This window comes from Nipponia nippon, unplaced genomic scaffold, assembly GCF_047370975.1.
Source record: "Nipponia nippon isolate SJK-2023a ecotype South Korea unplaced genomic scaffold, ASM4737097v1 scaffold_16, whole genome shotgun sequence".
Classification (NCBI taxonomy): domain Eukaryota; kingdom Metazoa; phylum Chordata; class Aves; order Pelecaniformes; family Threskiornithidae; genus Nipponia; species Nipponia nippon.
In genome coordinates this window covers 2,036,847-2,056,814 of record NW_028262332.1, presented here as the reverse complement: position 1 = coordinate 2,056,814, position 19,968 = coordinate 2,036,847, and the positions used below count along the sequence as shown (strand labels likewise).

The following is a 19,968-nucleotide window of genomic DNA, read 5'->3' as shown; positions in this document are numbered from 1 at the left end:
AAGCGCAGGGAAGCAGGATCCATACTCAAAGGGCCTCACTGTACTTATTTGCGATGTTTTTAGGGCATTTCAAATGTAAGGGCAAAGACACCTGTCCTTGAATTCCCAGCTCCGCACCAGCTCCAAGTTAACAGGACCGTGTAGCGGGGACTATATTGCTACAACTGAGTTTTAGCACTAAAAATATAAATTTAAAAAAAAAGTTAAAATCTCATAACTCCCCAGTTTCTACTGAAGCTTTTTGAGCACCACCGACGTGCATCTGTGCTGGTCCTGAGCCAGCGGCCAGGGTGACCGTGGCAGCGACCGGTCCCTGGCCGGCTGCCGCAGCCTCCTCAGCACCCAGCAGTTCAGTCTCCCCGGGTGAGAAACGTTCCCCAGGTACAACGCGACAGGTCCCTGCACAACCCGGGGAGGAAAACGCCACTCAAAGACACAGAAACCCCCGGAGGCCGGGGAGCAGGGCAGGGGCTTGCCCGTAGGTTACTGCTGTCCACGCTGGGCGAGTCTCAGGAGGGGCTACCCCATGGCAGGGGTGAAAGCTTGGCTCCATCGCCTGCTCGCGGGGCTCTCCGAATAATGTGGAGAGGCTCCTTTTGCTAACGGTTTATAGGGCCATTACTGCTGTGATTAATCACCGGTTCATTTGCATGCTGAGATAAGGGAGAAAGACTGGAGTGTCCAAGAACTAACTAAACGTAGCCTGCCTCCCCACTACCTAATGTAAGACAGCCCTCGATGGGTCTGATCTGTCCTTAGGTCTGTCAATTTTAAGGATACTCTAAAAGCAATACGATAATGTGAAAAATGATTAGGTTGTATTAGTTCTTTAAAATATACTCAACATTTACGGAAAAATGTAATTTAGCTTCCCTTCAGATGGGTTCTTTACATGTAACGTCCATAATGTTTAGTCCTTCCTGTCTTTCAGTTTTTCACACTGACTGGCAGTATGTCGGGCTGAATTTGTTACTGAATCAAAGCAGTTACCGGTTCCTATCACTCTTCGATAGCTCACACACAACCTCGGCAAGAGATCGCGCACTGGCGTTTCAGGCAGCGACAGCAAACTCTGTTATCTTACGGTTAATTCTGCCGACGACACAGCAGGAGTACCTGGGAGTAACAGTGATCACAATCAGGTTCACGGTCATTAAACCCTCCGTTACTCACTCCGCTCGAGTATACGGTATTATTAGCAGGCTGACTTGTCATCAAGACCGTAACAGTTTCCAGTTGACTTTGGCTTGTGTTTGTTTCCACAACTGAGAATTAAAAACCACTCCCACGGAAGATGCAGAAAGCCACGGATACTCTGTGATCAGTGGGACAAAATACAGGATCACAAACAACTTTTTACAGATGATGTGGAAAATGCTATCGCGGCTCGATATCCCTTGGGAGGATATCTGCGTGGCATCCTTCAGGAAGGGCTGGCTGTATCATCAGCTCCAGGGAATGTCACGGCAAAGCCCAGAGTACAGAGCAATTCAGCTTAACGCGTACCTGCAAATCTGTGTCCCGATAGCGGCAGCGCGGCCCGGTCTCTCGAGGAAGCACGGCACAACCCAGCACATCCTCTGAGGCATGGTTCCGGCAACACGTGCCAGTTGCCAAGGGCCCTAGAAGGATTTTTTTAATCATACAGTAACATCCCTTATCCTGGCCCAATACATTAATAATATGTCTGTGACTCTTAAACTGGGTTTTGATGGGTTGAATGTTTGCACTTACACCAAGAGAGGAGAGTGAGCCTGTCGTTCCGTCTCCTGTCTGGGCCGGGACTAAGGACACACTCCCATTTCCAGATCCCGCCAGGCTGGCTATTTAAAATCAGCATTTTCCATCTTTCAACTGCCCCCACTTATGCTGCCTGAAGGTGATGAAGCATTTGCAGTCCCTCTGCCAGCAGAGCCTTGGGAACAGGAACTCCCAGCCACAGGTCACTAACGCAGTCACATCCCGAAACAACCACAGCTATTGTGAAATGGATGTGTGCCAGGAGCAGGAGAGACGCTAACGCAGCACAGACGACGACGATAATGCTGCCGGGGCAATCGAGGGGGAACATCTCCCCCAGACCACGGAGAAGAGCCTGTGTGTGAAGAGACGACGGGAACACACATACACGTGTACTCCAGAAGCCCCTGGAGCAGGAAACCTCTGCCAAGCTCCAGGCAACAAGTCCAGGCTGAGAAATGAAGAATAAATTCATTTCCAGAGCCTCCTGTGCAGAGGCAGCGCGGAGCCCCCGGGCTGTGGCTCGGGTGGCTCTAGAGGCACTCGGAGGCAGAAGCAGGTGGGATCCCGCGGGTGCGCGCAGCAGAGTCCTCGCATGGGGCAGGAGGAGTTGGCCGGTTGCCTTTTGCAGTCAGATGTTTTGCTAGAGCTACAAGGATTCCTCTGGTTTTGTTTTTGTTTTGTTTTTTTTAGTGCAGGAAGGGATTATCTGCTAACTCACCCATTTCCCATCCCAGGCCTGGAGGTCAGCTGCAGAGGAAAGCTGGCAGCTGCAGCATGAGAAGAGGTGCAAAAAGCTGTGTCTCAGTTTTACCTATTTCTGTGTCCTTCAGGTAACTGAATTTTCTTCTTCCCTTTCCTTCCCAGCCAAATGAGAGGAAGAGAGAAAAGCCTCTCTGGAAAACCCTGTATAAGACAAGTGCCACATCCAAAAATTCGACACACACAAACACCACCACCACCCCCCCCCCAGGCCTCTACAGCTGAGTGAGCATTCTCTGCAGGCACCGAGCTGGCAGGGGCTGCTCCCAGCGCGTGAGCCAGGCTGCGGAGCCGCAGCCGGGACAGCTGATGCGCTTGCTGCCCACCCTTCTCCTCTCCTGGAGGCGACAGTCCCAGCCCAGGCCATAACGCAGCCAGCAGAGCTCTCTGCTGACATCCATCAGGCCAGGGACGGGGTTTGAGGTCGCATCCAGTATTGCCTCACAGCAAGACCAGCAGAAACTCCCACACACGGCTGGGGTGAACAGCCAGGGTTGGCACCCAATTTAGCTATCCCAGTTTAATCTGCTTCTCTCCAGGGTTAACCAGGTGTCCCCGTTCCTCCTGCCCCTGCTAAAAGCAAATCCAGACCACAGAGGAGCTGCAGCAGCAGTTCCTCGTGGTGGGGCTGAGCGTAACGGTGCGACAGGGCTGCTGATCCTCCAACAGCGCAGGCAGGGACGGCGGCTCAGCCGCACCATAAACTGCTCGCTCCAATTACCCTTATTAGAGGTGAGCTCCACCAAGCCAATTCAGACAGCAATTACTGACTGCGCGTGAACAAACCGGTTTCAGGGCTTCAGACGGACGCACCCCGAGAGCAGGTAGTTGAAGGCTGGAGGAAGCAGGTAGAAGTGGAACGACAAATTGTCCTGTGTGCTCAGCAGCCACAGCTCCCCCAGGCAGAGCACCCCGCGGGCGAGCCGTGCTCCGCGGGCACTGCCTGGGCCCGTCCTCGGCATCCCCCCGGAGAAGATGCTGCATCAACATCCCCCCGGAGAAGATGCTGCATCAACATCCCCCCGAGAAGATGCTGCATCAAGAGGCGCTCGGCGTGCGAGGAACGGGCATTCGGCCTCTGCGGGGGGGATGTCCTGGCTGCGACCGTGCTGCGTGCTGGCGGCCAGCGCACACCCGGAGCTCATCCTTTACAGGCTGGCCCAACTGAGGGAGTTACAGGCTCTATTTTTAACTCTAAAGTTTAAATAATTACAATTTTTTTTTTTTTTGCATCCTATCCTTTGCTGATCCCTTCTTTTCCCAGCAGCCACTTGAAAAATTCAACCAGTTAAAAAGGGGAAGAAATTCATTTTCCTCTTTCAGAAATGGTTAACTTCAATGACACTATTCGCACAAAGGACTTTAAACATCAACACTCTATTGTCTTTCCAGTCACAGCTTTTAGAGTATTTCATCTCTTTAGTCAAATGAATGCTACAAAGGAAATAATATGCTCATGTCATAAACATCACAAACCATGAGGAATATAGATCTTTGGAAAAGAGAGAAATGCATTCATCGTTTCTCATTATACTATAGTCAACTGCACCAGTAAAACAGTCCGTAATGTTCACTCAAACATACATCTGCCTACAGAAGCTACGCAACGGCACAAGCTACCTTTCTACTTTGCACCCCTAGTTCTACAAGTGGTCAATGAGGATAGATATACAATAGTTCTACAGAGAAATCACTGAAGTGGATACATAAACGGGCCCTTTCGGAGTTAAATAAGATTTTCGATAGTTCCACAATGCTACATTCATGCTACCAAGTTCATTGAATTGGGATTTTACTTTAGAAAAGAGAAAGGAAGAACAGTTTGTCTGTCTCCAGTTAGGAGCACAACCATAGGAGGTAAAAGGGTCAGAAAGGGAGAGAGTTTTGTGTCAGCGTTTCAACCCTGCCGCCACCATTTCCTTCTCCAAACAACACGTGGCTTCGTGCCTTCATCGCACCTCCAGCTCCCACCTCTCACAAACACAGCTGGCGGAAGCGACCACGCTAAACAATCGAGAATTGGCATAAATTTTGTTTTCTTTTTTGTCTCTGGCATTTTCTTCCAAAAGCTACAGACGGGTGCCCATTATCCCCTTCACCACAAGTCTGGAAAACACGACCGAGTCAAGAGGATAAGAGTCCAGCCAGGGATAAGACGTGGCCACCAAAGCTCCCGAGGTCAGGCCAGCTCAGCAGGGCGGCTTCCCAACAGCTCCGAACCAGAGGGGGAGGCAACAGCCCACACCTATTTGGTTCAATACATTGCTTTCAATGACTCTAAACCATCTCTCTCCACCTATTCCTCTCCTTACTTACTGTATGTACATTATTTCTTCAAAAGTTTTGCTATAAAACTGCTATAAATGTACAGGGTTCAGCAGTTCTAGCCAGAGGCCTGCTCCCCAAAATTACAACCACAGATATGTCACGGGGGAAGGAGTACTCTACAGATCAGAACAACTAGTTCTTTTTGGAAGTATTTAAAAGAAGATTTGTACATATATTTTCCTTCACTTCACAATCAACTAATTTTAGATACCAGGAGATCAGGAAACCAAGGTAATCCTTCCCTGTTACTTCTCCAGTATATTTTACTTATAAAAGAAATAACCTGTATCACCTCCCGCAATTGCCAGAGTGACCTATGCAGACTGTAAGTAGTATTTATCCTCTGAACAGGAGAGTAGAAGATGAAAAAAAAAACCAAACCCTTCCCAAAACAAAAAGCAACCCTCCGACCTAACCAAACAAAAAGTAAATATATTCCAAAATATATCCTCAAATAGCAAGTACAAATCTGGGTTCTCAAACCACGGCTGCTGTGACAAAGCTCTGGGTTTACTCTGTCCTACGCAGGCAGGGACGTGAGCAGCTCAGACCAACACACAGCTCTTTTTAGCGTTGGAAAAGAGGTGGTTTATGCACAAACAACTGGCAATCAAGTGAACACAGGGGAGATTCAAACTCATGCTACAAACCCGTGCTGTGTTCCTCCAGAAGCATTTCTTCCAAAAGCCTCAGGGAACAGTCTCCTCGGCGGGTTCCTGATGGGCCTGGCACCGCGCTGCTCCACACAGCAGACTAGAAAGAGGACTCGTCTCTCAACACAGAGCAAAACACTGGCAGGAACAAGTAATTACCATGGCTATTAATTTCTAATTCATTTTTATACCATAGTGAACCTGACGGAGGTTTCTCAGCCAGGTACCGTATTTCTAACCTAAAGTATTTCAGCAAAACTAGTGTCCCATAGTTTTGCAAGCAGCAAAATAGAAAGTAACAAAGTTGTGTCTAATTGGAGGAGAAATATACATTCGTGAGAGCACGTACACTTAGTGCAACACAGCTACTCTGGAAGTAACGAACCAAACCGGATTAATCAATGCAGCAGACATGCAGGGTCTGCTAAGTTATGTTAAAACCATGTTTGCTGGTGATTAAATATGTCTACAGAAGATATATTACCATTTTGAATATATTTTCAAGCAGACCAAAAATACCTCATCTATTGGTTACTGGCGTGTTATTTTTAACTAATTAAATATTGGGAGGGATTTTACCCCTCTCGCTATAAAAATTGCACTTATTTTCTATTAAACAAAAGTTAGATTTCAATTCTATATTCCAGTATATATTCACATTGAAACTGGATCGTCTTGATCTAAGCTTGCAGGAGTAGGTGTAGCAGTCCTTGCTCTCCAAGATCCCCCAGCACAGAAGGTCCCATAAGTACAAACCCCTCCTTCCTCTGTGCTCTGGTCACTTCTTCACTGTAGTGCATGGGTAATTGATTTTATTTTTTGTAAGAAAACCTGAGCTTCAAAAGTCTTTAAAAGGACCCGGAATCAAATCTGGCCCATTCTGACCCAAAACAGCTCAGTTCTGCAAGGAACTCCATCCTGTCCTCGTTTCACACAGCTCCTCCTGAGACACCACGGCTCTGACCTGAGGCGAGTGAGGTGTCAAACCCTTTCTCTCCAGTCTCTCTTGACCCAGGAGACACTTTCCTCCCGACACACTTCCGAGGGCTCCTTCTTCCCTCCCTTTAGCACTGCTGCCTCCTGTAGGGCTTTGAAGGGCTCCCTGTGCCAATAAAAAAGTCTCTCTGCGATAAGCATGACTTCTTGGACACCGGTGATCAACTTCTTCTTGCAAAGTCTTCTCCAGCTCATAAAATGTCATCGTAATCCAATAGTTTAGAGTGCTGGCGGGTCTTCCAGAGGCGGTAAAGGCGGAAGTCAAAGTAAGTCTCAATCATTTGCTTACCTAGGAGAAGTGAAACGAAGCAGAGGGGTTACACCCTGCAGCACCAGGGAGAGACGCGAGGGGCCGCAGCAGCAGAAGACCCCAACCCACCTACAGGCACAGGAGAACCCGTCCATATGCCTCATTTGGAAAATACTGACATTCAGCCAGGGCACGTGAAGGTGCCCGTGAGAAGCAAACGTCTTTTTAGATCTCCTCAGAGCATGAAAGGCTCCTTAATAATCCCCTGGCAGGGTTTGTCCGCGGGGGCGGGAACTCAACACAAAGGCTGTCTGCAGGCTTTGACCTCTCTGCGCTGACTGCAGAACGGGGGGCCAGGGGCTGCAGGGTATCCACAGCTCCAACAGCCTGCACCGGGCAACCTGGCACCGAGACTTCAGCAAATTGCAAATCAAGAGTAAACTCATTGTAAAGATTTGTGGGAAACATTAAAAATAATTAACACTGAAAATGCAGAATAATTTTTTTTAAATTAACATTAAGAGGCTGTCTCTGTCCTGCAGAGCTGTCTCTTCTCACAGCAATGGGCTCAACAGGACACCCTGATGCAAGTTCTGCATCGCTGGCACCCCTGATTGAAGGTGGGGGGTCTCAAGGCAGTCTCAGACTGAAAGCCACGCACAGGGCTGGCGCTGGAGGCAGCGAGTGCATTTGAAAACACAAGGGCAAACGATCCTGGACTCTGAGACAGGGCTCAAGGAGGGGATTTTCGCTTTTGAGGCCTGCTTAAGATTAGTTTCAGGTGACTTTGCAAAGGATTAGAGAGGGTGCACTATTAGCGCATCCCAGATTGATCAAGGGGATAAATTCGGACGTATTCTTCAACCCAGCCTCCTGAAAGATCAACTGCTGAAACGCATGCGCGCAGAGCCTTGCCTGCCAAGCTGCATATAAACCCAGGAATTTCCCTGCGGGTTGCTTCTGGGCACGCGTGTATGAGCACGTTCGCTGTGGGATCTGTGCAAGCACTGCATAAAGCTGGGTCCAGACCTCAACAGGACACGCACAGGGAACTCTGCGCAGCACCAACGTGCCCAGCTCCCCTGCATTCCTGTGACGGTAAGTGGGAGTTAAGAATAACCCATCGGTGCTGATGCCAGCTGTGAGCAGCAGAGGAAGTATCCACGGTGCTTATGGCCTAATGCTGCACGTTTTTATCTTCCAAGGGGACAAAGTACCAAGGACTACAGCAAAGATAAAAGAAGAAGGGCAACTTCAGAATAAGTCGACTATATGTTGCTTATGAAACTGCACCCGTAATTACTTAGATTGACCAAAGAACAGGAAAAATTCTATAGCCCTTTGAAATATCTTGAGCCACAGGCAGAAAAAAGCAAAGCTGACTGGGAGATAGAATGGCTATAATGGGCTACATCCCAGTCGCTTGTTGATGACACAACTCACTTGGCACCAGTAAGAGATCCCTGCACACTTGGTTACAGAAAAGGTTCTGCTCCCATGTGCATCGCTCCCATGGATTTCATATACTCTAGTAATATGACAGATCTCCTCAGCTCAGCCTGGAAAGCAGCCTATTATTTAGGCTACTTTGCCACTGCCAGTAGCCTAGGAGAGGGCCCTGCAGCTTCAGGCACAACAAAGAGGATAGCTGAGATGTGAACATGGAGGAATTGCAAGGGTACAGCAAGCGAATGACACAAGGTGGTTACAAGCAAAAGGATGAGCATGGCAGGGCTTGCGGGAGCTCAAAACAGCTTTTTCATGAAGATGCCCACTGAAGGAGCCAGGCTGATCAAGACGACATGTGTCTTTGTACAGAGAATAGATTACCTTGAGCTGATAGTTCAAGTGGAGACTCAAAGGCAACCCTATAAGGATTCATTAAGTTTTTCAGATTCTGAAATAGCTGAAAGGAAAACATATCGAGAGTTAGCAGCTGAAAACAAAGATGAACTCCAGGGCACCCAGAATTGCCCATCCTTGTTCCCTGCCTCTAACAAACCTCCCACTACATGTCCTTTACAACACCTAGCTCATCAGGAAATAAAGTGCTTTGAATGACTGTTCCCCCCAAAGGCTTCCGTGTCCGTCCCTTCCTGCACTCACTTATCGCTCCTCCCCTGCCCCCTGGGGAAGGCACAACCCATAGGGTGCTTCGCCCATTCACAGCCTCTCGCGGGACAGCATGGCAGCATGTTTCACACAGCAGCAGAAGGTTTAGACTTCACAGTGTAACTACTGCCTCCCTGGGCTTGGTGCTACGCAGCAGACATTCCCAGAGAGGCAACCCAGGAAACTCTTACCTTCTCCCCATTGGGGTTTCCAAGAACGTAGCAGCCCATGATGTGAATGATATTTGGTTCAGGATTGACTTTACTCATCAGCCGGCTCAACCTCTTCCAGAAGCTGGAAGAAACAGGAAAAAACAGAATACAAAATTTAAAAAAAAATCTCTCTCTTCATATGCATGGGTAATCACAAGGGTGTGTGTGCACACACTGCTCAGAAGGGCCTGAGGCTTGTCACCCGAGGAGCAACTGCTCAGGAAGAGCCATTGGTTCTCAGACAAGGAAGAGCAGGGGCAGAGAAAGGGCCCGAGGAGCAGGTCCAGGTCATGTGGCAGAGAAGGAAAAGCGGCCCATCGAGCCAAGGAAGCTCCAAGATGAAGAGAAGGGAGCAAAGTCCACCAGGAGTGCTTTTAGACTGACAGTTTTACTAAGCATCCTCTTTTTGTAGCAGTTCCCTCCAACTTCCTCTCTCCCATTTCTATCCACAATTGCCCTTTCTAAATATGAGTGTTCTCAGTGCGCTGGTTCATTTCCAGGGCATGAAATCAGCAGAGAACCTTGGAGAGGTTGTTCTTCTACATTGCTACAGAGACAATGCCAAACCAGGCTGTTCCATGTTAGCCAGCGCTTGGTGCTGCTCGCCACTCAGACCTGCTTTACATTTTGTGACTACTGACCAGGCAGGCTGTGCCTAAGGGGCATGAAATACAACCACCCCCGTGCAGTGGGATAGAGCGGACTTCTGGAGGGCTGTAAAGCCCAGCAGTTCCTCTGGGGGGTCTGTGATCAGGCTGCAGTGTAAGCTTTTCTCAGGACTCCCTCCCAGGCACGTACAGGTTGGATGGAGACATTCCCTTCCAAGCATCCAAGTTTTCAGCTGTGCGTTCACGGATTTCTGAAGGTTCCTGAGTTACCAACTTCAGACCATCTATGCCTGGGAGGCGTTCAGAAGTGTGTATGTGCACATGTGCCTAAGAATTTCATTGACGGTGTTTGTGCCAGAGCATGAGCGTGCTGAACAGATGTTGGTTTTAATGCTCAGTTCTCATGCCAACAAAAAGTTGTGTAGGAACGGGTTGGTGTACATCCTCTCCCCCACAACGATGCGCTGTTAGCCAAGTAAGTTTAAGCCAGCACAAGCGAGCAGGCAGCAAAACAGGCAAAGCTTAAGTCTCTGCAAGGAGAAGCAAAATTGCCTCAGCAACCTCGGCTGACGGGCTGGCATGTTTGTGAAAACCCTCCTCGGCAATGTGCTGGACTTTGAGCAGGCTTTGCAGAGACAAATTCCATTGCCCCCTGCAATCAGGAGGGCAGTTACCGGAGACAGCTGTGGGGGGAACGGTTTGGATTTCTGCCACTGGTCGCCTGCTTAGAAATGCTACCTCAGCCACTTCTGAGCAGCAGAGGCACGAGGTGCATGTTCTGGTTTCTGGTCAGCAAAGCCTTTGTTAGGAGAGGAAACATCATTTTTTCCTCTTTTGATAGTCTCTAGTCCAGACAGACACTAAACAGCAGATAAAACCATAAATCTTCTGGTGACCTGCCCCAGGGCTGCACCACCCCAGGGACAAGCTTGGCTCCGTCATCTTCGCAGCTCCCCCTGAAGGAGCTGTAAGCTGCTGTGAGGTCCCCCCTCAGCCTCCTCTTCCCCTGACCAAGCCACCCCAGCTCCCTCCACCTCTCCTTCTAGGCCACATGCTACAAATGTTGAGCAAACCAAGCAGAAAAATGCTACACGAGTCCAGAACTTAACACAACCACTCACAGGATCATATCTTCCTCCTTCTCCACTTTGGCGAAAGTGGCAACTTTGTTCTTTAACAAGTATAAGTGACCGGGACCTCCCTGCAAGAGAGAGAGAGACAAATGCAAACCACTTTGCACAGGCCCTGAAGAAACAAACCCTGGATATGTTTCTTGTCCTGCACAGCCATACCCAGAGGTGCCACAAGGGAGCAGAGCAGACACGCCAGGCTGGCACGGCTGCTACAAGCTCCACAGCAGACACTGCAGGCTCTTGCTCAGGAAATATTCACGTATGGGGCGCACGTTGGGGGGGTTGGATTATCCGGTTTTTACTGTTATATGCCCACCTCACTCTAGAAAAGCACAATAATAGACAAAAATCTTCGTTGTGGTGGCTGGAGAGTAATAGGGAAGACAAGAAAGTCCCTTTCATTTGGGGATGCTAGGGGACTTGCCGTGGTAGGCAGACAAGAAGCTGAGCAAAGCAGGGATAAGCAGGCAAGATGTCACTGTAGGAGAACTGGACTTCGGCAGCAGCAGGCATAAAGAGATTGAGCACGGCATCAGGAAGAGCTGCAATCTCCAGGTCAGTGAGCTGCAAACCCTGCTATTTTGCAGCATTAGGCCTGTGGGAAGGAGTTCAAGTTCGGTTACCTTCCTAACTTCTCATTTCAAGGTTCCTTGCACAGCTGCCAGGAAAGTCCAAAGCTGACCACCCCGAGGAACAAGAGACTTGGGAAGGAAATCCCCGGCAAGCCCCAGATGCAGCAGGGCCTAAACCTGTCCCACCCACAGCTCGGCAAGCCTGTCCCCTCTCCCGCATACGCTGGTCTCCAGCTCCGAGCTGTGCCGTCTGCCGCTCCGGTCCACAACACCCACCGCTGTCACTGTCATACTGAAGCTGTATGAAACTATAACCATCACATTGCAAATGCTTGTTCCTTTCTCTGAAATCCTCCTTTTGAGGTCTGCGCTAATGCTGGTTTGCCTGGGTTTCCTTGAAAGCAGCTGAGAAGCAGCCCAGCTCTGGAGTTGGCCACACTAAATCAGATTTTGTTTCCTGCTGTCGCAGCAACTCGAGACTGCTCGTTGTCTGGGGAAATGAGAAGTGAAAGCCGTACACATGCAGTTGCTTTAACAGAACCTGACTTCGGAGTATTGGTTCCTCTATGTAATTTTCCCTGTACAAAAAGACAAATTTGTAACAAACCACCCAAGCGCTTAAAAACTTCCACATACCTGGCAAAATATCAGCATCTTCCAGATTTTGCAGCCTTTCCGATAAATGTTAAGCTTCTTCTCTATTTCCTCTGTTAAAAAACATGTTGGAAAAGATGAACCATGGAGGAAGTTCAACATCAGGATCGAGTGCACCCTCAGCAAGTTTGCAGATGACACCAAGCTGAGCGGTGCAGCTGACCCGCCTGAGGGACAGGATGCCATCCAGAGGGACCTGGACAAGCTTGGGAAGTGGGCCCGTGTGAACCTCATGGGGTTCAACAAGGCCAAGTGCAGGGTCCTGCACCTGGGTCAGGGCAACCCCTGGTATCAGTACAGGCTGGGGGATGAAGGGATGGAGAGCAGCCCTGAGGAGAAGGAGTTGGGGGTACTGGGGGATGAAAAGCTGGCCATGAGCCAGCAATGTGCACCTGCAGCCCAGAAAGCCAAGTGTCTCCTGGGCTGCAGCAAAAGCAGCGTGGGCAGCGGGGCGAGGGAGAGGATTCTGCCCCTCTGCTCTGCTCTGGGGAGACCCCCCTGGAGCCCTGCGTCCAGCTCGGGGGCCCTCAGCACAGGAAGGACATGGAGCTGTTGGAGCGGGGCCAGAGGAGGCCACAAAAATGACCAGAGGGCTGGAACACCTCTCCTGTGAGGAAAGGCTGAGAGAGCTGGGATCGCTCAGCCTGGAGCAGAGAAGGCTGCGGGAAGACCTTACTGCAGCCTTCCAACACTTAAAGGGGGCCTACAAGAAAGATGGGGATAGGCTTTTCAGCAAGGCCTGCTGCGACAGGACAAGGGGTGATGGTTTTAAACTAAAGGAGGGGAGATTTAGACTGAACACAAGAAAAAAAAATTTTCACAATGAGGGTGGTGAAACACTGGAAGGGGTTGCCCGGAGAGGTGGTAGATGCCCCATCCTTGGAAACATTCAAGGCCAGGCTGGATGGGGCTCTGAGCAACCTGATCTGGTTGAAGCTGTCCCTGCCCATTGCAGGGGGGATGGACTGGATGGCCTTTAAAGGTCCCTTCCATCCCAAAGCATTCTGTGATTCTAAGTTAAAAATCAATGTTATTTCTTCTCACTTTAGTCCTGAAGGCAGGAGGCTGAGCTGTGAGAGGTGCTCAGCACCTACATTCCCACCGATGGCAAAGCAAACCATTTGCTTTCATGCTGTGGAAAGCAGGAAACCGCAGCACATCACCGGGCAGAGAAGGTACGGTGCAGCACCGGCCATCGCTCTGTAGCGATCGCAGCACCGTACCCAGCTGTCCTGACCCTCTGTTAATGCTCCTACTCGCCTACCAGGGTACAATGAGAAGGCATCTTTGCTGCCCTGTGTTTCAGCTTCCCTTTCACAAACTGGGAGCTTGGCATAGAAAATGGGCTACAGAAGTGAAGTTTTATTACTGCAGGACATCCAACAGCAGCGACTGACTGTCGGGTGTCGCTGGGGTGATAAAAACACCTTCATGAGTGGCAGCTGAGGCACAGGGCAGTGGAGTGAGTGTAACATATTGATCAGTTACATTTGCAACAGGCAGGAGTTAAGAAAAGGAGATAACACTCACATACCTAGGATGTCATCAAAGGTGGCATGTTCATGGTCCTGGAAACCAAGAGAGAAGACATATCAAGGTTCACTGTCACTACACCAGCTCCCATGACATTATTATAGTCTCTAATATTGCACACAATCCCATTCCCAGGCAAACATGTGCTCTAAGAGCACAATTATACCAGCTGATGGCTTCTATCACATCACAGTGATTACCACCCTAAAACACGTCTCAGCAAAGAAGCTGATGGCTGAATGGTCCATGAAGACCAAGTCCATCCAAAGGCTTGAAGATGAATCCTGCAGACAAGTCCAAAGCACATCCCCATCAGATGTAGTCAGCATCAGCAATGCTTATTTGCCTCTTGGCCCATGTTTTGTAGCCAGCCTCTGGCTTTACACACGTCCAAGCTGGCCAACAAACAGCCACACTCCCGACACATCTGCCTCTGGCATAGCAGGGTCATCAGGACAACCGTACAACTCTCAAAGGAAGAAAGAAGCTGAACCTTTGCCCGCTGCACACGGAGACTGAGTTTTCTGGGCTGTCAGTCCAACCCTTCCCTTTCAAATTAAGTGAATAAAAAGTGTTTAGGAAAAAGAGACCCATGCCTCCCTGCTGGTGTTTCAGACACCTGCGCAGGCAGGACTCCTAGTGAAAAATCAAGGTTAAATTCATGACTGACCGGGATGCGCCACTGTACACAAGGGGATGAGGTTCACTGCCTGGCTGTGCCTGCGTAGTCTGGCAGCCCATATGTGCAATTTTTACTCCACCTTACTCTTCCGCTTAGACCCGAGTCCCCAGAAAGCTACCCCAGACCCCAAATCTGGGTTCAGCACACCCCCAGCCCTTTCCTGACAGCTTTTCCAAATCACATCATTGTTTCAGAATCACCATAACAGGAACCAGGGATAGGGACAAAAAAAAAAAAAAATTCTCTGTATGAAGCCTGCTCCCACACATCCAGACATAGCAGAAGTGATATACTCACGTAGAGAATGGGGATGATAGAGGGATCGTCCCTGCGGATAATTGTCGGGACATACTCTGCTTTGGGCACCTTGGAAGAAATGAGCTGGAAGGGGAAAAAAAGAAGTGCGACAGCATGAGGAGAAGCCAGCAGAGTCTGGACAGAAGCACAAAAGCCATGATAGTTACTCTCAGGTGGTACCCAAACTAGCAGCTAATCCACCCTGTCTGCATCCCTGTGGAAGGTCCTCCAAGCCTTTGGTCCACTACAGAGCACCCCCAGGCCTGCCCAGTACCCCCATGTGTCACAGCCTCCTCGACCCCCAACAAACGAGCACGCAGCTCTGCCCACAAGGCAGGACTGACTCCGAGATGACAGTCTGTAAAGGGGAGACCTGTGTGCACAGAGGATGAAGCAGCTTATGCGTCCCCACGAATGGCTGTATCCCAGTAAAGACCACTTCCGTACAGCCTTCCTCTGTGTAAGGCTCTGTGCTTCTGGCCGTAGAGGATTGTTCAAACTGGCAGGCGTAGCTGGCTGGCGGTGGGACGGCTGCGTGCCTGAACAGGAACCAGCCAAGGGATGAAATGGCATCAGGCACAGGTAGGCACAGAGCCGTAGGGTGTCAGGGAGATGCAGGGTGCCTGGCAACCCCGGCTGAAGCTTCAGCTGGCTCCATCAGCACGACAGCCTGAGAGGATGGGCCTGCCATCAGCACAAGCCAAAGGGCTATGAGAACACGGGCAATTCGACTGTGCTGTAATTTCAGGCACCTCTGTTTGTCCCTGTGGGAGTGGAGCAGGCAGCAGTGCCGGTGGGCTGGTCAGCGCAGCCTGGGTTCCAGCTTGGGCTGGCTCCAAAGCCCTACCTCCGGGCAGGCAACAAATCACTGCTTTGGCCACACGGGAGTTAATGTAAAGTTTCTGAAGAGGCACAATATACAGAGTCCAGGGATGGACAATCATCATGTACACCACCTGCAGAGACACACTGGAGGTGTCAAGGGCTGAACAAACCCAAGTGTTGGGTTCCTAGGGCTGGGGTCTCACCTGGTCACTTTGCCCTGAGGGTGCTTTAGCGCTGAGTCTGCACAGACAGCCCGGGAACACATGTAAAAGCAGACTGCCTCCATGTCCTTCACTCTTCCCAAGTCTTAGCAGGACCCATTCAAACACAGTACTGCTGTGCTGGACTGGCAGTGCTGCCCTCAGAACAAGCTGGAAGCTTGAGACCCCATTTTGTCCGAGTATTTCTGCATGTGGCCAAAGAAGGGATGCGTCAGAACCTGGTCCTGTCTTCCAAACCCCGCAGGGCAGAGCAGGGGGGAGCCCAGGGGGAAGCCTAGCATCAAGGAATGATAAAAGAGCAGAAAGCATCTCAAGGGATGACATACAGCTCCAAAGCAAATCAGGCAAATAATAACAGGAGGGAGGGACTGCTGGGACCGGGGACTCAGGTCTCTATTGCCAGGGTAATCGAGACTCAGGCTAACTCGATTCAGTGTTGGTGACAGTCCTGCTCTGATTTGGGGTTGGACTACAGGTCCTTCCACTTCTAGTTTTCTTCCAACACATTATCCCTGGCAATAACAGATGCTGAATACCATGTCATGTCTTGGCTGATCTCTGAGTGACCCTCATACGCACCTGAAGAGTTGCCTATAGAAAAGACTTGCCTCTTCCCAGGAAGACCCTAAGCTTAGCAGCTCTGAAAGGACAGACAGAGCCCGAGCAGATACAGGTAGCTGAGTTGGAAACACTCACCATTATTTTTGGTGGAATAAAGTCTTCTCCGTCACATGCCATGGCTTCAAGTTCCTTTTCTGCTTCCCAGTTCAAGTCAAAGTCACCATCCAAAGTGCCGCAGGAATCCTGAAGATCATGGCCTGCCAGAACACAGTGTGCGTTACAAGGGCAGAACAGTTTGCCTGCCCCACTCGATCCTGTCTGGCAGCAACCTCGCAAGAGGTACCACAAGCCATGAGACTTGCGCCCTCCTTTCTTCCACAGAGTGACAAGACACCGCACTTTGGGGCTGGCGTCTCTGAACAGACAAACACTTAACGAATGAAGAGTGCACACACAGAGCCCGATACCACATATCACGGAACTTCATCACTCTCACCGTCACCAGGTTTAGCTTTCAAATGCTAATTCACAACAGTCACCCTGTCATGTCAGAAATGGAGAAGGAGACAGAACGCACACAGACTCTCTACACTTTAACATTGCCAAGCTGATGAGCAAAAGTCCAAAGACTTCAAAGCTGGTCTCCTTGTAATAATTACTGCTCTGAATACATCTTCTGAGTGATTATAAAGAAACTCTGCCTTGTTGGTCAAACTGATCCTGGCAGAGAAGTCCCAGAGCATGAGGACAGCCGTAGCAAACACAGTAGTATTGCAACAGTATACTTGAATTTGCTCTCCAAATTGACCTTACCTGTTGGCCTTCAATGCCTCCTGGGGAAAAAAATATCTGGAAGGAATATAATTGACCATTAAAGGTTAAAAATAGAGATGGTTCCCTGAAGCCAGGGACTGAGGAGAGAGAACCGAGATGCCTCTATTTGTGCCTTTTGGGATGTCCGAGTGTCACTGGGCAGTGCCTGGAGCCTGTCTGAACCATGTCTTTTCCATTCGCCTCTGAGTTAGCTGAGGGAGCAGGGAGGAATCAGACTGCAAAGGAACAATCGGGTCATGTTTTGAACCTGGTCTTTCATACATCTCCCCCTACAAGCTGGTAGGGTGTCTTCTACAGCTAGGAGGGCTGGATCTCATACTTACCTGGTAGGCGAGTTCATTTCATTACTGAAATTCATTTACAATACAACCCATTTCAACATGGGCAAACTCATATCCACCAAGTCCCTTGCCTACAGGATTTCAATAAAATCTGGGTAAAACAGTCGTTCCCTTTATAAAAAGACAGTGGGAAGATGCTGACATTTCCTCCTGTAAATTAACACAACAGCATCTCAGTCCCCACAAGCAGAACATCACAGCATTACTGGGGATTCCCAGAGGAATTCCTGGCAGCCCAAACGAAGATCAGATTGCCCCAAGCTATCATCTGTGCAGCCAGCATGGCCAGGAAATCAAAGCTACATCTCATGGAGCGCTGCAGCTGTGCTCTTGAGCTATTCTAGCCTAGGAAGGGCTCAGAAGGGGCTCTTGCACGGGAAGCCAGGCAGGTTAGCCCCGCTGTGGTGAATGTAGCCTTGGACCGGTGTGCTTCCACGGAGGTTGTTTTGGTCCCAAGCGAATAAGGGATGATAGGAACAGAGGGCTGTAAGAGAGCGGTACCACTGAGTATCCTTTGGCAACTGCACAATAACATGAGCTTAGATGCGTTGTGCTCTACAAATAAATATCGGTACACACAGATGAACAGGTGCCTATACCGGGAGTGGTATTTGCTCAGGTCTCATGAAACTAAAAGGATCACAGATGGGACAAAAGGGGACAGAGGAGTTACTCCAGTGGGACTCCAGTCAGCACCTCAGCTGGAGGGTTTGGCCACAGGAGGAAGCTCAAAGGACTCAGAACTCACTTTCTCGAGAGTCATGGAAGGAATCAGCTTTGATGGGAGTCGGGTCACTCCAGGACCTGCTGAAGCTCCTCTCACGCCGTTCGGCAAATGCTAGGATAAAACCAAAGCACGACATTAACAGACTCCAAAGCCACTTCTGTTGCTGCCAGCAAAACAAAACATCCAGTAGATTTCCACCAAAGCTACACATCACGGACTCCCCCGTGCTTGTTCTTCCACTTGCCAAATGTGAGTCCTTTCCACACAGCAAACAAGGGTCTATCTTCTAGACAGCAGAAGACAAAGTGCCCACTTTCTGAGCAGGACCATTATGGGGGTAACACAGAAAAAGGAGGACACTTGATGGTCTCTCCTTAAATGCACACTGCTCAAACCTCAATTTAATCAAAGCTAATCCAGTGTCCCATTGTAAATGCTCTGACTCAAAGGCCTCATGGGAAGATGTACTCAGCAGCTAATGACACACACGACCAGAAGAAGGCAGTAGTTCTCCAGTCAGTTCTCCCCTCACATCTGTTTTGGGCAGGCACTCTCTTCATGTCCTAGTGACATCCCAGGCACAGCTGGACCAAACAGAGGGGGGCCTCTGGAAAGCTCATGCTTTCTACATTTTGTTCCAAAAGAAGAAATCCTTCAGTTTTTGCTTGCCTGCACTCTTGTGAGCACACACCCCCGCTTTTTTTTTTTTTTTTTTCTCCAAGGGGCATTATATTGTTTGTACTGGCATTTCCCAAGCGGAATCCAGGGAGCTTGGCCCAGCTGGCTGCACTGCAGGCAAATTCCTGGGAGCTGCCAACCACAATGTCTAACTTGGCAAGCCCACGAGAGCGCCATTACGCCTAGATTAACAGCCACTTATAGCCACTAATACCTATTTCTGGTAGCAGACAAAGCAAGTTTGCTGCAGTGTATCTAGTAACAGCATCTCATGTCAGCGGCACAGGAATTCACTGCAGATCGGCATTACAAGAGCTGAGAAGCAACCTGTCCTCTGCTGCAGCGTGTCCAAGTGTGGGTGTCCGAGGAGACAAATCACACAGGAAGTTCTTCAGGTGATCTCCATCCTCAGCTTTCATTTAAAACCAGGCGTTTAGCTATTGTGAACACGAAGAAAGCTTTGAAAACATGACCCGAGAGTTACCAAGGCAGAGAGGCATGCCTGAACTTCCAGACAGCTCTAGGGGGAGGTGAGCCCTGTTCATTTCAGGCAGTGCTAACTCAGATGCCAATAAAGACACTTGAAAGGGCAATGCTGTTTTGCTGTTCACTTCCCACAGCATATGAGAAAGGAGAGGAAAGAATGCAAATTAAACTCAGCAATGCTTTGCTGTAGGCAGTCTGTACGTGATGCCTGGCCAGGGGGTGGGAAGAACAAGCTGTTTCCGCTTCTGGAGCAATCCTCATCTCTCGGGAGCTGGTTACACCATTCTCAGCCCATTTCACTGCGATAAAGGAGTTGCCCCAACCAAGTTACGGAGGAGTGTTGCCTTCCTCAGGGAAAGGGAACTGCCGTTTCCCAGGCCTAAGAGGTGACTTCTTCCCCAGTGAGGCAAAACACTCCTTTATTTCCCCCTTGCTCCAATCTCTTCCCTGTTCCTCTTCTTTCTCCCTTCCACCGTCCTCTCAGCTCCCACTGGACAACTTTCCACCAGGTCCTGCTGCGGAGATGGCGGTGGGACAGAAGAGGAGAAAAGAGAAAGCCGCCAGTCCGCGCGGCACATGAAGCGCCGACTGTCCCCAGGAGCCACAGCTGGTCCGCAGCTTCGGTAAGAGGCCAGGCAGCCCTCAGCAGCTCTGCTGAACTCTCAGCTCTGGTTCTGCTCACAAGCGTCTACACTGGTGATCACCAAAAACCACAGGCACTTGGGACAAGGATGCTGCAGCTCTCCTTCCACTCCTTGCACCG

At 49.8% G+C, this 19,968-nt stretch overlaps 1 protein-coding gene across 7 annotated transcripts in view; it reads right to left on the bottom strand.

Annotated features, from left to right (window-relative positions):
* Window positions 1–801: 801 nt before the first annotated feature.
* The window catches only part of NSMF (NMDA receptor synaptonuclear signaling and neuronal migration factor), a 52,887-nt gene continuing 33,720 nt past the window's right edge, over window positions 802–19,968 (bottom strand). For 5 of the 7 annotated variants that reach the window (XM_087753100.1, XM_087753101.1, XM_087753105.1 and 2 more), the window contains 9 exons: window positions 18,063–18,152; window positions 16,275–16,396; window positions 14,533–14,616; window positions 13,555–13,588; window positions 12,003–12,073; window positions 10,783–10,862; window positions 9,033–9,135; window positions 8,560–8,635; window positions 802–6,768 (listed from right to left, as the gene is read on the bottom strand). In XM_087753100.1, coding sequence (XP_087609226.1) covers window positions 6,671–6,768; window positions 8,560–8,635; window positions 9,033–9,135; window positions 10,783–10,862; window positions 12,003–12,073; window positions 13,555–13,588; window positions 14,533–14,616; window positions 16,275–16,396; window positions 18,063–18,152 — 758 coding nt within the window. In that variant the 3' untranslated portion in view covers window positions 802–6,670. The remainder of the gene's footprint in view (window positions 6,769–8,559; window positions 8,636–9,032; window positions 9,136–10,782; window positions 10,863–12,002; window positions 12,074–13,554; window positions 13,589–14,532; window positions 14,617–16,274; window positions 16,397–18,062; window positions 18,153–19,968) is intronic. The other 2 variants (XM_087753102.1, XM_087753103.1) reach the window with 1 other exon arrangement.